This window comes from Dama dama, chromosome 20 (assembly GCF_033118175.1).
Source record: "Dama dama isolate Ldn47 chromosome 20, ASM3311817v1, whole genome shotgun sequence".
Lineage (NCBI taxonomy): Eukaryota > Metazoa > Chordata > Mammalia > Artiodactyla > Cervidae > Dama > Dama dama.
This window is the reverse complement of record NC_083700.1, coordinates 114,240,425-114,255,466: the sequence shown is the minus strand read 5'-3', so window position 1 is coordinate 114,255,466 and position 15,042 is coordinate 114,240,425. Positions and strand designations below refer to the sequence as shown.

Below are 15,042 nucleotides of genomic sequence, written 5' to 3'. Positions count from 1 at the left end.
GGGCTCCGCTCTGCTCCCGGGCACGTCCGGGTGGCATAGGGGTGAGGTCCCCTCCGCGGTGGGTCCAGCCACACGGGGGCCGGGACGGCTTGAGTCCCAGCGGCTGGGAGGCCTCAGGCTGCACGAGGGCCCATGGCAGCTGAGCCTCCGGGGGCCCTTCTTCCACAAAAAAAAAATTAAAAATTCTATTTTACAACCACATTGCTATAAGGGCAGATATATAACTGTTACACACTTAAACATTTACTCTGACCTGAAAGTTAATTTTTTATTATAAGAAAGCACTTCCCTGGGCCGCTAGAAGCGCCATGAGCACTGGTGCTGTGCCTGATGGGTCGGTGGGTCCAGCCCACAGGCGGATGGGCCAGGCACTAAGGTCTGGGCTCTGGTGTCTGCTTTGAAGCCGGACAGGGGGTGACCCGTGGCCGCTGCGGCTGGTCACAGCACCCTCACCGTGCGCACAGCGGCCGGGGCTGCCCTTGCCGTGGCACCAGACAGAACACCCACCCGCCCTTTCTTAGCCATATGCTCAGCCAGATGACAGAACAAACAAGAGGAATGCACCCCGGGGACCCGCAGGCCACGTGTTCTCAGCCCAAAGGCCAGCGGTACCCTCTGAGCTACCTGCCCCCCTGGGCTCCGGAGCCAGCCTCATGCTCTGACACTCAGCCCAGGCCTGCTCACCCCAGAGGCCACCAGACAACATGCCTGGGACTTAGACCTGGCCAAGGCTTGTGCTCTCACGGCCTCAGTTTTCTCATCTGGAGAATGGGTAGCTAAGGCCTGACTCCGAGCCCCGGAGAGGCTCACAGGATAAAGTGTGTGTGTTGGTTGTGCCCGACTCTTTGCGACCCCATGGACTGCAGGATGTCAGGCCTCCCTGTCCATCACCAACATGACATGAATACTAGTCAGAGCTTATAGAGAGCCAATCATTGATCTCTGTACCTTATAACCAGTCACACATTTATCCTGTGACAACATCCTATGAAGCAGTAACCATGTGGATGAACCCAACCAAACACAGGGGGAAAAGTGAGGCAGAAATGTAGGCTGTTTGCCCAAAGTCACCAGCTAACAAATGAGCCCTCCCTGGGCTGAGGGCTGGGGCACCCTGACCTGTCGGGGTCCCAATTCCGGTCACTCTCTCCAGCCTGGATTCCCAAACTCTCTGCCCTGTTATTCCTGGAGAATAAGGCCAAATGTTGGTTTCCGGATTCTCCCACGAATTGACTGCTTATTTATATCTTCCTTCTGTCATTCTACTGGGCTATACGTATTTTTCTTATTAAAGAATATTATGGATATTAACTCTTTGTTAGAGATATTGCAAATATTTCTCCCAGTGAGCCATTTTTTACTTTTGCTTGGTTACATAGAAGTTTTTATTTCTTACAGAGCCAAGTATCAATATAATTTTTTTCATTTATGGCTTCTGAAAAAGGAAGTTCTTTTTCACCCTAAAATATGTTTAGCACTTCGTATGCTCTCATCTTTTTCATATGTCTATATTTATTTATTTGTCTGTGCTGGGCCATAGTTGCAGCATGCGGACTCATTGCTGGGGCCTGTGGAATCTAGTTCCCTGAGCAGGGATCCAACCGGTGCCCCTCGCATTGGGATCGCGGAGCCTAAGCCCCTGGACCACCAGGCTCTCCTGTGCTCTCCTCCAGGGCTTTATTCCCATGTATCACACTGCCTCTCACAAACTAGATTATCACAAATAAATTTATAAATAGTATAAAGCATGTATCAATATATTATGTAAAGAGTTTTACACATGCTATACGTATTCTCTGATTATTTTCTTCTGGTATTCTCATATTTTTGGAACTCTTTAATTTTTTGGAATTTATTTTTGTATGTAATATTTTTTGCCATATGGAGAACCACATGTTCCAATGCCATGAATTTGGACAATGATCTGAATTATTTCTGCTTTGAAGTACCACATTTATTAGAAATTAAAATTCCGAGAATTTCTGTGCCTGGCTGGGGGTTCCTATGCTCTTTCATTGATTAATCTACATTGTCCTATTCCAGCACCATTCTGCTTAATTCCTAGTGTTACAGTGCGTCACCAGCTCACACTCCTTCAGTAACGTCATGGGGGTTTTGTCTTTCCTCTCCAGCTTAGACTGGGGAGAAAGGCTGGCCTGTGTCCCCGAGGGCGGCACGCTCCGTGTACGCTGCACCCACCCAGCATGCAGGCCTGCCTGCTCTCGGGCCCTGCCCTGTGGTGCGCCCGGGCCCACCTCCACGGCCCCCTTCTCCACCTCCCGGGCAGAGGTACCCAAGGGTCCAGTCTGCAGCCTCCCGTCCTGGGCGGGTGTGGGCACCCTCCCTTGCCTGCTCCCGTCCCTCCACGCTCCGTGGCTAGGACCAGGAGGACGGCTGGGCCCTGGGGAGACCCGTGCCCGCCTGGCCCCGTCTGCCTGTCCACCAGGCAGGGTTGCCAGCGTCTGCTCGGGGTGCTGGCTGCTGCCTGCCCAGGCCAGAGGGCTTGATGCACTTTACGGAGAACGCTCAGCCCCGCAGGGCCCCACGCTCGGCTTTGGGACCACCTCCCTCCTCGGCACCAGCAGCGAGGAGGCCCGAGGCCCCCCAGCGGCCACAGGCCGAGGCAGAGACGGGTCTGCGGCGTCCAGCCCTGTGTGTCCTCGGGCGGAGGCCTGGGCAGGACTCGCCTCGGCTCTCAGCACGGTTCCGGTCTCTCACAGGAAAATGCGTGCAGCTGGCACTCCACACACGGGAGAGGGAGCAGTCCCGCCTAACGTGCGTTGGGGGCACGCTCACTCCACGGGGCAGGAAGAAGATGCGGGGCCCCCTGCCAAGCTGAGGATGGGGCCCAGCTGCCCTGCAGGATGGAGGGGTGGGCAGGAGCCCCGTGTGAGCCAGAACTCTCGAGAAGCCCTTGATGCTGAGGGGCTGGTGACCCTGTCCTGGCATCTGAGCCCAGGGGTGGGGTGGGAGGCGTTCAGGTCACACAGACCCAAAGTACCGAGCTCTCCCCAGACCCCTGGCCTCCTTCCCACCAAGTTTCCTGCCTCGCCTGTGGGGTTCAGGGGAAAGAAGAGCCTGAGCAGAGACGACACCTTGACGAGGGCAGAATTCACCCGGAGAGGCGGGGTCCGGCCGGGAGCGGGACCTGCACTCCCCCGCATGGTGCACCCCGGTCCTTCTCCGCCGGTCAGCGGGCTGGGGGAAAGGTCCAGGAGCCACAGGGGGAGGGGGGCACATCTCGGCCATAACCCCGGTGGCTAGTGAGATGCACCCCCGGCCAGCAGGCCACCCCCGGCTTCAATGACTGGCCCATCTGCCCCTTGCTGTCCATGATGAGCCTTGCCTGGGCTTCGAGACACTGTGGTATGACCCACAGACCCAACAGAGACCAGTGATGGGAGCAAGTCAGTGTCCAGGCCCAACCTTCGGTCTTCGGGTCTGCTGGGGGCCTTTCTGTCTACAGTTCAGAGCCAGGCCCTGGAACAAGCCCCGCCTGTGTGCAGGCCAGGGCCCAGCAAGGGAGGTCTATAGTTACTGCCTGTTACCCAGGAATAGGGCCAGCCTTGATGAGGACTGTAAAGGGCAGAGATGTGTCTTCTTGGTTTGTTACCTCGCAGTGACAATGCTGAAAGCGTTTTCTGAGCATTGGATGGCGAATCCAAGAGTGCACCAAGGAACAAGGCGGATGCTGTGAGTTAACCAACAACGTGTGGCTGAGAACCGGTGCTGCAGAGTGCTCCAAACTGCCCTGCCTCGCTGGCAGCAGTGGTCGCCGGGGAGCAGCCGTGGAACCTTGGCTGAGGGGTACACGCTGTACCACGCTGGTCCTCAAAGCCGACTCCTCCTCGCTGGCCGGCACGGCCTTCTGTGATTACAGCCTTAACTTTCTTCTGCACCCCATTTGCTCTCTTTATCTGCCTGCAGCCAGCTTGTGGGATCTTGGTTTCTCCACTCGGGATTGAACCTGAGCCCCCGGCAGTGAAACTGTGGAGTCCTAACCACTGGACCACCAGGCAAGTCTCTGAACCCCATCTTCTTACCAGAAAGACCAACTTGCTCGGTTCAAGAAGCTGATAATCAATCTGGAACTCTGTTCTAAATATGGACTTAAACACTAGTTTTTATAGCTTCAAAAGCCATTTAAATATCATTTCTGTCAATGAATTAAAAAAAAACAAGGTCCTCTTCAACTTCCATCCATGGAAACACACATAACCAGAAGAGGGTTCTTTCAGGAGCTTCCTTCCACCCGCCGGTAAAGCCTGTGTTAAACTGTGCTTGCCAAGACACTTTTTGGAAAAACACGCAGCCTTTTTATTAATAAAGAGCATCATGGGACAGAGGTGAGCTCACTCAGGGAGTGGATGCGCTGGGGGCTTCCTCCTGTCTCAGCAGCCCTGGGACTCACACACCTGCTTTTCTGGCCCGTGGGCTCCTGGCGGGGTGGAGGACGCAGGGGGCCATGAGGAATGAGGCGACCTGTCTCTGCCTCCCTGCGAGTGGGTGGAGGATCCTGGGGCTGGGAGGGGAGTCCAGTCTGTGCAGAAACCCTTCAGGGTGGGCCGCCTGAGCACAGGGTCCTACGGACAATATCATTCTCTTTTTTTTTTCTAGGAAAAAGGAGAAACCGAATATCTTTATTCCTTTTTTGATTGTTTCTATAGACTTTCAGGGAAGATACATCCAAAGGCAGTCTCATTCTGAGCCTGGTTTTTGTGGGAGCTCAAGCGGGCTGGTCACCCTAAGCCTGTGCCTGGGGACACCGCGCTGTTTATTCAAAGGCCGGGAGAGGTCTGGCCGCCCCTCCTCTGACTCGAGTCCCCCCACGCTGCCCACGTCAGCAGAAGACACATCCCGGCCAGTTCAGGGCGGCTTGGAGAAGTAGTCCAGGAACAATGCAGGGGCACCTGTCGACAGACTGAGGACTCCAGGCCCCCCAAGCCCCCAACTCCACTTACACTGTCACTAAAGACCACCACCTCTCTTCCTAGATTCCAGTTACTAGTTTTCAAGTTGCTTATTGAGAAGAAAAATCAGTATGAATATCAAAGCAGAAAGCTTGAATTTTAGTCTCCAAGTTATTTTTTCAAAGGTTGCTGTATTTCCTTTAAACATAAATGTGTCAGTTCAATCAGCTCAATTGTTTTTAATTAAAACATCTAAAGTATGACTCCAGTGCTTCCGGAAAACTTAACACGCCAAAGCAGAGGAAAACATTTAATAATCTTATTTGCGTATTTTATCGAAATCATAGATAACAGGATTTATTAATCTGTGTCGAGGTACAGCCATAACCACATGCAGCAACTTCCTAGGACTTCATGAATGATCTTAAAATTCCTGAAAAGTGTTTACCTGCCTTATGTAAGACTCCAATTTATACAGAAAAGGGGTGTCATGAGTGAAAATATAAATTTCCCTGAACTGTCTTCACAGAAAAACAAACTGCACACATGCTGAAGTTTTAAAAATCCAAATGCTTTTTTCCAGGTGTGAACTGAACTGCACAACCCCATACACTGATAGGAAAAAACAGGTGATTGTTTTTAATGATTTATGTATAAAAGAAAAATAAATTTTATGATACAATTTGAGAGACTATTTCATACAAAATTTGACTCACATACAATGTATGTGATTTTTTTGCAACACAAAAACTCTAGTCTTACATACAAATTCATAAAAGGCAGACTTCTTAACCTGACCCAAAACAGGGTCCCTTTGGGGTGGGGGCTGTCACTTGAGTCAGTGGAAGAGAGACTGTGGACAGAGGAAGACCAGGGTAACTGGTACACCTCCCCTCCTCCAATGACGTGTTAATATTTAGTGTCATCTCAGCAGACAGAATTTTATGGTTAGCTACGGAAAGGAGAAAAAGACCAATGTTTCACAATGGCACATCTTAATAATCCAATCTTGAACTTCACTTCAAAAATCATAGAACGACCTTTGTAACAGATTTATTTTGGAAATTACACTAAGGAAAAACTTAACTGTGCTAATCTTTTAAAGAAACAAAACTTGCTGAAGAAATTCTAACATTTAAAATGACACTGCTTGAGTTACATCATAAATAACAGTATCTAGAATACAAGTGTCAGGACCCAGACTTTAAGACCCGTAAGTATGTCTCCAAACAGTGAAATCCTTTATACACAAATATAAGACTTCAGTATTTACAATATTATATGTAGTGAAAAACTAAATATAAACTGTTTAAAAAAAAAACTTTTGCTTTAAAAAAAATTTCTAAAAAAATGGTAACATCAAAAAATTTTGCAAATCTGTGCATCCTTTTAAGTCTTCCTTCTGGAGGTTTTTCCTATCCACCTGTCTCTGAGGCGCACAGGTGCTTACACCTGGGCAAAGGAACAGGCCTGGGCCGTTGGCTTGAAGAGCAAGCTTCGCTTCTAGAGAGGATGAGGGATCCCGCAGCTGCACTGAAGTGCTTGCAGGGAAGCCCAGGGGCTCGACGTTGAAGAAAGTGGGGATGCGGCCTATGACAATCTCAGGTCAGACGACGCCCGCGAAGGCCGCAGTCAAATCTCCTTTTTAAATGTATGAACTTTAAGGGTTGGAAAAATAAGCAAAACATAATAGGGAGCAAAAAGAAAATTGCGTTAAGGTACACGCAATGACAGAGAGGTTAAAAACTAGAGTTCGTGGGTACTTTATAAAGACACAGGCTGAAATGAACTCTTTGCAACTGGGAGTGAGCTAAAAATATAAGTCTTTGCTTTTCAGGCCCACTGCATTTATAAGGCTCCTGTCAAAATGTGCAGCCAGCCTTCACTTGGGGCTCCAGCAGTCCTGTCAGCAGGCTCGGAGTTGGCTGTCTCGGACTCCCGTGTCCCGGGCGGTCCCAGCACCGCTCACTTGCTGGACAGACTGGCACAGAACCCAACAGCCGACGGCAGAGACCAGGCTTGCAGAGAAACGTCTCACACCGGCGGCGTCTGCAAGAGCTGCTTATAACTAGCAAGTTTCCAGTGGAGGAAGGCAGGGAAACACGGTCTCTCCTACACCAAACGTGCCTAAGGTGGTAAAGCTCTGAAAACCAGGAGGATGACGTTGTGAGCTGCTCACCGCTGCCTTCAGGCTGAAACCTCGCACGGGGAGCGAAGTGCCAGCCTCCTCCTACGTGCCAGTTGAGGGACCCCCTGGAGTCTCTGCAGCTTTGAGCCCTCACCTCCTGGAACTCAGGTTGATGCTGTACACCATCTTCTGGATCTTCTCCTCGTTCTTCAAGATGTTGGCCTTCACGGCACAGATCTTGTCCTGCTGGTCCCTGACCAGCTGCTCCAGCTCCACCAGCTCTGCCTTCAGGGGCTCCACAGCGCTGTCCGTGATGCTGCCGGGACACAAGCCGGGGCTCATGAGGACCTCTCTCCTTTCCCATCTGATGCTTTTCTTTTTGGCTGCATCGTCATCGTGCAGCATGCGGGGATCTTAGTTCCCCGACCGGGGACTGAACCCAGGGCCCCTGAGTTGGGAGTGTGGTGTCTTAACCACTGGACCACCAGGGAAGTCTCTACACTGGCTTCTTAATTAAAACAATGGGAGGTTAACAAAAGTAAATTACTCATTGTATCCAAAGGGGGGAAATAATTTCAAAAAGGATAAAATATAAATGTACTTTTCTCAAGTAAAACATTTAAAATACTTTCAAATTACAGTCACAAAACTTTGGGGATTTTGATAAGACACATGATAAACATGGTATCCAAACTGCAAAGTTTCCTGTCTTTGGAGGGTTTCTGAACACCAAGAGCAGCTCTTCTCTAGCTGCTATGGAGAAATGCACATTATGCTGTGAATGAAGAAACAATGTACTTTCCTTGGGGGAGGAGGTAAGAAAGAGGGTAGAGAGGGCTCTGTTCTCCAGAGGTCTCCCCGCCCCCGCCCCTCCCCCTCCCCCCACCTCTGCTCCTGCTGCAGGGTCTCCACTGGCTGCCCAGGGCTGTGTCTCCCCCCGCCCCCCACCTCTGCTCCAGCTGCAGGGTCTCCGCTGGCTGCCCTGGGCTGTGTCTCCCCTCTCCCCCCACCTCCGCTCCAGCTGCAGGGTCTCCTCTGGCTGCCCTGGGCTGTGTCTCCCCTCCCCCCACCTCTGCTCCAGCTGCAGGGTCTCCGCTGGCTGCCCTGGGCTGTGTCTCCCCTCCCCCCACCTCTGCTCCAGCTGCAGGGTCTCCGCTGGCTGCTCTGGGCTGTCTCCCCCCCCCCCCCCACCTCTGCTCCAGCTGCAGGGTCTCCGCTGGCTGCCCTGGGCTGTGTCTCCCCCCCCCCACCTCTGCTCCAGCTGCAGGGTCTCCGCTGGCTGCCCTGGGCTGTGTCCCCCCCCGCCCCCCACCTCTGCTCCAGCTGCAGGGTCTCCGCTGGCTGCCCTGGGCTGTGTCTCCCCCCGCCCCCCACCTCTGCTCCAGCTGCAGGGTCTCCGCTGGCTGCTCTGGGCTGTGTCTCCCCCCCCCACCTCTGCTCCAGCTGCAGGGTCTCCGCTGGCTGCCCTGGGCTGTGTCTCCCCCCCCCCCCCCCACCTCTGCTCCAGCTGCAGGGTCTCCGCTGGCTGCCCTGGGCTGTGTCTCCCCCCCCCACCACCTCTGCTCCAGCTGCAGGGTCTCCGCTGGCTGCCCTGGGCTGTGTCTCCCCCCCCCCCCACCTCTGCTCCAGCTGCAGGGTCTCCGCTGGCTGCCCTGGGCTGTGTCTCCCCCCCCCCCCCCCCCCCACCTCTGACCTCTGCTCCAGCTGCAGGGTCTCCGCTGGCTGCTCTGGGCTGTGTCTCCCCCCCCCCACCTCTGCTCCAGCTGCAGGGTCTCCGCTGGCTGCCCTGGGCTGTATCTCCCCCCCCCCAACCTCTGCTCCAGCTGCAGGGTCTCCGCTGGCTGCCCTGGGCTGTGTCCCCCCCCGCCCCCCACCTCTGCTCCAGCTGCAGGGTCTCCGCTGGCTGCCCTGGGCTGTATCTCCCCCCACCCCAACCTCTGCTCCAGCTGCAGGGTCTCCGCTGGCTGCCCTGGGCTGTATCTCCCCCCCCCCAACCTCTGCTCCAGCTGCAGGGTCTCCGCTGGCTGCCCTGGGCTGTATCTCCCCCCCCCCACCTCTGCTCCAGCTGCAGGGTCTCCGCTGGCTGCCCTGGGCTGTGTCTCCCCTCTCCCCCCACCTCTGCTCCAGCTGCAGGGTCTCCGCTGGCTGCCCTGGGCTGTGTCTCCGCCCCCCCACCTCTGCTCCAGCTGCAGGGTCTCCGCTGGCTGCCCTGGGCTGTGTCTCCACCCCCCCACCTCTGCTCCAGCTGCAGGGTCTCCGCTGGCTGCCCTGGGCTGTGTCTCCCCCCTCCCTCCACCTCTGCTCCAGCTGCAGGGTCTCCGCTGGCTGCTCTGGGCTGTGTCTCCCCCCCCCACCTCTGCTCCAGCTGCAGGGTCTCCGCTGGCTGCCCTGGGCTGTGTCTCCCCCCACCCCCCCACCTCTGCTCCAGCTGCAGGGTCTCCGCTGGCTGCCCTGGGCTGTGTCTCCCCCCCCACCACCACCTCTGCTCCAGCTGCAGGGTCTCCGCTGGCTGCCCTGGGCTGTGTCTCCCCCCCCCCACCACCTCTGACCTCTGCTCCAGCTGCAGGGTCTCCGCTGGCTGCCCTGGGCTGTGTCTCCCCCCCCCCCCCACCTCTGCTCCAGCTGCAGGGTCTCCGCTGGCTGCCCTGGGCTGTGTCTCCCCCCCCCCACCTCTGCTCCAGCTGCAGGGCCTCCGCTGGCTGCCCTGGGCTGTGTCTCCCCTCTCCCCCCACCTCTGCTCCAGCTGCAGGGTCTCCGCTGGCTGCCCTGGGCTGTGTCTCCCCTCTCCCCCCACCTCTGCTCCAGCTGCAGGGTCTCCGCTGGCTGCCCTGGGCTGTGTCTCCGCCCCCCCCACCTCTGCTCCAGCTGCAGGGTCTCCGCTGGCTGCCCTGGGCTGTGTCTCCACCCCCCCACCTCTGCTCCAGCTGCAGGGTCTCCGCTGGCTGTCCTGGGCTGTGTCTCCCCCCTCCCCCCACCTCTGCTCCAGCTGCAGGGTCTCCACTGGCTGCCCTGGGCTGTGTCTCCCCCCCCCCACCTCTGCTCCAGCTGCAGGGTCTCCACTGGCTGCCCTGGGCTGTGTCCCCCCCCCCCCACCACCTCTGCTCCAGCTGCAGGGTCTCCGCTGGCTGCCCTGGGCTGTGTCTCCCCCCGCCCCCCACCTCTGCTCCAGCTGCAGGGTCTCCGCTGGCTGCCCTGGGCTGTGTCTCCCCTCTCCCCCCACCTCCGCTCCAGCTGCAGGGTCTCCGCTGGCTGCCCTGGGCTGTGTCTCCCCCCGCCCCCCACCTCTGCTCCAGCTGCAGGGTCTCCGCTGGCTGCCCTGGGCTGTGTCTCCCCACCTCTGACCTCTGCTCCAGCTGCAGGGTCTCCGCTGGCTGCCCTGGGCTGTGTCTCCCCTCTCCCCCCACCTCTGCTCCAGCTGCAGGGCCTCGGCATGCTGCTGGCTCTCGCTGTGCCACAGCTGCAGCTCGTTCTGCATGGCGTCCACGTCCTCCTGGATGTAGTCCATGATCTTGCCCAGGGGGAGGGCGCTCCGACACAGGGTCTGGATGGACACCCGGAGCTTCTCTATCTCCTTGGCGACGATGTCCTTCTCCTTCTTCCAGGCCGACTCGAAGACGAGCAGCTTCTCCTGGGAGGAGTGTGAAGGGAGAGGAGCACGCTCACTCCTGAGCACAGAGGGCATGGGTGCGGGACCCGCCGGCCTGCAGACAGGGCTTCATGCCTGTGAGCCCGCGGCTCGGCCAGTAGCACCCCGTGAGGGCTGGCACAGCAAGATCTTCACCTCCCAACTGACCAGAAACCTACAGCTGTTCTTGTTACAAGAGCTCAGGCAGGGACACAGAGGACGGTCCCCAAAAGAAAAGGGGTCCGGGGGTGCATGTCACTCCCTGAGGGCCCCACCCCCCCACTTCACAGGGCTGCAGCCCCGCCTGCCCGGCCAGCGGAAGGCAACCCACCCAGCAGAGGAGGGGAGGGGAAGGGAGGATCACCGCAGAGGGAGGAGCCAGAGTGTGCGGACGGAGGATGTGGCCGGGCCACCACAGGGCAGCAGTGAGGCCCAGGCCCGCTGCCCTGGGCTGGCCAGCCTGGGGCCCCAGGGCAGGGTCGGTGGGAGAGCGGCTCACACGGCCGCTGCTGAAGCAGGGGAGGAGGGAGGCGACCGGAGACCTTCACTCAGTTCTGGCCAGGGGTTCTTGGGCTCTTTGACACAAGCAATACCTAGGATTCTCTTCGTATGAGACTTTACCACTGACATCTCTGAATCTCAAGAACCAACAGGTATTTTGGCTTGGGGACCTCTCCTGGGGAAATCAACACTCTTCAGGAAACCCCACCCACCCACCCATCAAATGCTCCCACTCCACACAGGCTGACTACATGCCGCTGCTTTACCCACGGAGAGCATGAGTCATATGCATTAAGTTATAACTGATCAACTTCTTTTATTTCTAAACTTGTTTAACGAAGTAACACATAACTGCTCGTGTCACTTCCAATCCGGTTTCAGACCAAGACCCCAGAGGGCAGGAACCTGCGTCTGGTCCATGTAAGTGCTCCTTAAATGCCTGCCAAATGAACGTATGAAGTGAGTAAGAGATTTATGAGTCAAGATCTGAGCTCCACTGTGTTCTGGCCTTTAGCAAACACGTGGAAACCCTTAACACAATGCCTGGCACACAGAAGCACTAAACAAATAGGACTACAAACAAAAGGCAAAGCTCACAGAACTAGTGAGTTCTGCAAGGTTGCGGGATACAAGATAAACATACAAAAATCAGCTATTTCATTTGCTGGCAATGAACACACGGCTACCAAAATTTAAAATACACTGCCATCTATAATCGCTCAGAAAAGAGAAGTACTATTCGTAAATCTAACAAAATACATATAGAACTTGTGTACTGAAAACTACACAACGTGGATAAAATAAATCAAAAGAGGTCTACAAAGACAGAGCCAAACCCTGTCCATCAACTGCAAGATTAACATAATAAAGATGTCAATTCTCCCCAAATTTATACACAGGTTTAATACAATTCCTACCACAGTGCCAAATGGTTTGTAGATGTGGACAAGATTGTCCTAAAACTTATACAGAAAAGCACAGGATCTAGCATGGCTGAAACATTTTGAAAAAGAAGAAATTAGCGGGAAGCATCAGGCTACCGGATCTCAGGACTTACCACAGAGCGCTAGCACTCGGGATGGTGTGGTCAGGGCAGGGTGGACACACAGATCCAGGGGACAGAGCAGAGAACCCAGGTCCTCCTCACAAACATACCCACCTGATTTCTGACAAAGGTGCTACAGCAAGCCAGCGGGGAGAAGCAGACCTCCAACACACAGCACTGCAGCACCTGGACACACGGGCCGACAGAGCCCTGACCCGAGTCTCATCTCACACAGAAACTGCCCTGAAACGGACCGTGGGCTCAAATGTGAAACATAAAACCGACTGGACACATGGGCCGATGGAGCCCTGACCCGAGTCTCATCTCACACAGAAACTGCCCTGAAACGGACCGTGGGCTCAAATGTGAAACATAAAACCGACTGGACACACGGGCCGACGGAGCCCTGACCCGAGTCTCATCTCACACAGAAACTGCCCTGAAACGGACCGTGGGCTCAAATGTGAAACATAAAACCGACTGGACACACGGGCCGACGGAGCCCTGACCCGAGTCTCATCTCACACAGAAACTGCCCTGAAACAGACCGTGGGCTCAAATGTGAAACATAAAACCGACTGGACACACGGGCCGACGGAGCCCTGACCCGAGTCTCATCTCACACAGAAACTGCCCTGAAACGGACCGTGGACTCAAATGTAACACATAAAACCAACTGGACACACGGGCCGACGGAGCCCTGACCCGAGCCTCATCTTACACAGAAACTACCCTGAAACGGACCACGGACTTAAATGTAAAACATAAAACCATAAAACTTCTAGAGGAAAAAACCTAGAAGAGAGTCCTTGGGATTTACCGTCAGGTAAATAAACAGTTCTGATTTTACACCAAAAGCACGATCAGTTGAAGGAAAAACTGATAAATGGGCTCTGTCACCATTAAAAACTGCCCATGGGCAAAACACCCTGCTGACAGCATGGAAGACAAACTAGACAGCGAGAGGATATGCGTTCAAATCACAGACCTGGCAAAGGATTAGGACCCAGGGTGTAAAAACTCCCAGACATCAACAGCAAAAAAGCAAACAATCAAGTTAGAAAATGGACAAAAGAACAGACATTTCACCAAAGAGGACACACAGACGGCCAAAGAGCACGTGAAAGATACTCAAAATCGTTACCCATCAAGGAAATGCAAGTTAGAAACACAACGAGATGTGACTCCACACCTATCAGAATGGCTAAAACAAAACACACTGACCACATCAAACGCTGGGAAGGATACAGAGAAACTGGACCCCTCATTCACGGCTGGTGGGAATGCAAAACGGTACAGCCGCTCTGCGAACAGTTTGACCAGGTCTTTAAAACTAACCATGCAAGTGCCATGCAAGCCAGCAACTGTACTCCTGGGCACTGATCCCGGAGAAGTGAAGACATGTTGACACAAAAACCTGTGTAGCTATGTTTACGGAAGCTTCATTCCACATGGAAGCTTCACTCAGAGCAGTCAAAAACTGGACACGACCCAGATGCCCTTCAGGGAGTGAATGCATAAACTATGCTACATCCATATCACAGAATACTACTTGGCAAGAAAAAAGGAACAAACTGCCGATTCATACAACAACCTGGATGAGCCTGCTAAAGAGTTATGCTGAGTGAAAAAAAGCCAGTCGCAAAATATACATGCTGCATGATTCCATTTCCATGAAGTCTTAAAATGCTAACACTATAGAAACGGAGAACGGATGAGCAGTTGCCAGGGGTTCCGGACAGGGTGGGGTGGAAGGCAGAGGGTGGGTGTGGTTATAAAAGGGCAACAAGGGGGGTCCTTGGGATGCTGGAGATGTCCTGTATCCTGACGGCATCAAGGTCTGCATCCTGGGTGCAACACTGCACTCAGCTTCGTCAGATGTCATCAGCGGGGAGAACTGAGTCAGGAGTCCCCGGGGTCTCTGTTATCTCTTACAACTACATTTGAAATTAGTTATCTCAAAATAACTTCAATTAAAAACAAAAAAGGTAGTGGCTATTAAAGTGCTTTTGAATTAAAATGCTAAGTGACTAAAATGAATCAATACAATGATAAATTACTTCCTGGGAAAAAATGTGCTGTCCTTATCATACTGACTACTTTATTATGAACTATACAAAAAAGATCTTCATGACCCAGATGACCACGATGGTATCATCACTCAACTAGAGCCAGACATCCTGAAGCCTGAAGTCAAGTGGGCCTTAGGAAGCATAACTATGAACAAAGCTAGTGGAGGCGATGGAATTCCAGCTGAGCTACTTCAAATCCTAAAAGATGATGCTGTGAAAGTGCTACAATCAATATGCCAGCAAATCTGGAAAACTCAGCAGTGGCCACACGACTGGAAAAGGTCAGTTTTCATTCCAATCCCAAAGAAAGGCAATGCCAAAGAATGCTCAAACTACCACACAATTGCATTCATCTCACATGCTAGCAAAGTAATGCTCAAAATTCTCCAAGTCAGGCTTCAACAGTACATGAACTGAGAACTTCCAGATGTTCAAGCTGAATTTAGAAAAGTCAGAGGAACCAGAGATCAAACTGCCAACATCCACTGGATCATCGAAAAAGCGAGAGAGTTCCAGAAAAACATCTACTTCAGCTTCATCGACTACACTAGAGCCTTTGTCTGTGTGGATCACAACAAATTGCGGAAAATTCTTCAAGAGATGTGAATACCAGACCACCTTACCTGCCTTCTGAGAAATCTGTATGCAGGTCAAGAAGCAACAGTTAGAACTGGACATGGAACAACGGACTGGTTCCAAATTAGGAAAGGAGCACGTCAAGGCTGTATGTTGTCACTCTGCTTATTTAATTTATATGCAAA

The 15,042-nt window shown here is 53.6% G+C and overlaps 1 protein-coding gene across 6 annotated transcripts in view; it reads right to left on the bottom strand.

The window, feature by feature from the left end:
* Positions 1 to 5,947: 5,947 nt before the first annotated feature.
* TRAF3IP1 (TRAF3 interacting protein 1) overlaps positions 5,948 to 15,042 on the bottom strand; it is a 62,979-nt gene continuing 53,884 nt past the window's right edge. For all 6 annotated transcript variants that reach the window (XM_061122617.1, XM_061122618.1, XM_061122619.1 and 3 more), the window contains 2 exons: positions 10,443 to 10,666; positions 5,948 to 7,354 (listed from right to left, as the gene is read on the bottom strand). In XM_061122617.1, the coding sequence (XP_060978600.1) occupies positions 7,189 to 7,354; positions 10,443 to 10,666 (390 nt within the window). In that variant the 3' untranslated portion in view covers positions 5,948 to 7,188. The remainder of the gene's footprint in view (positions 7,355 to 10,442; positions 10,667 to 15,042) is intronic.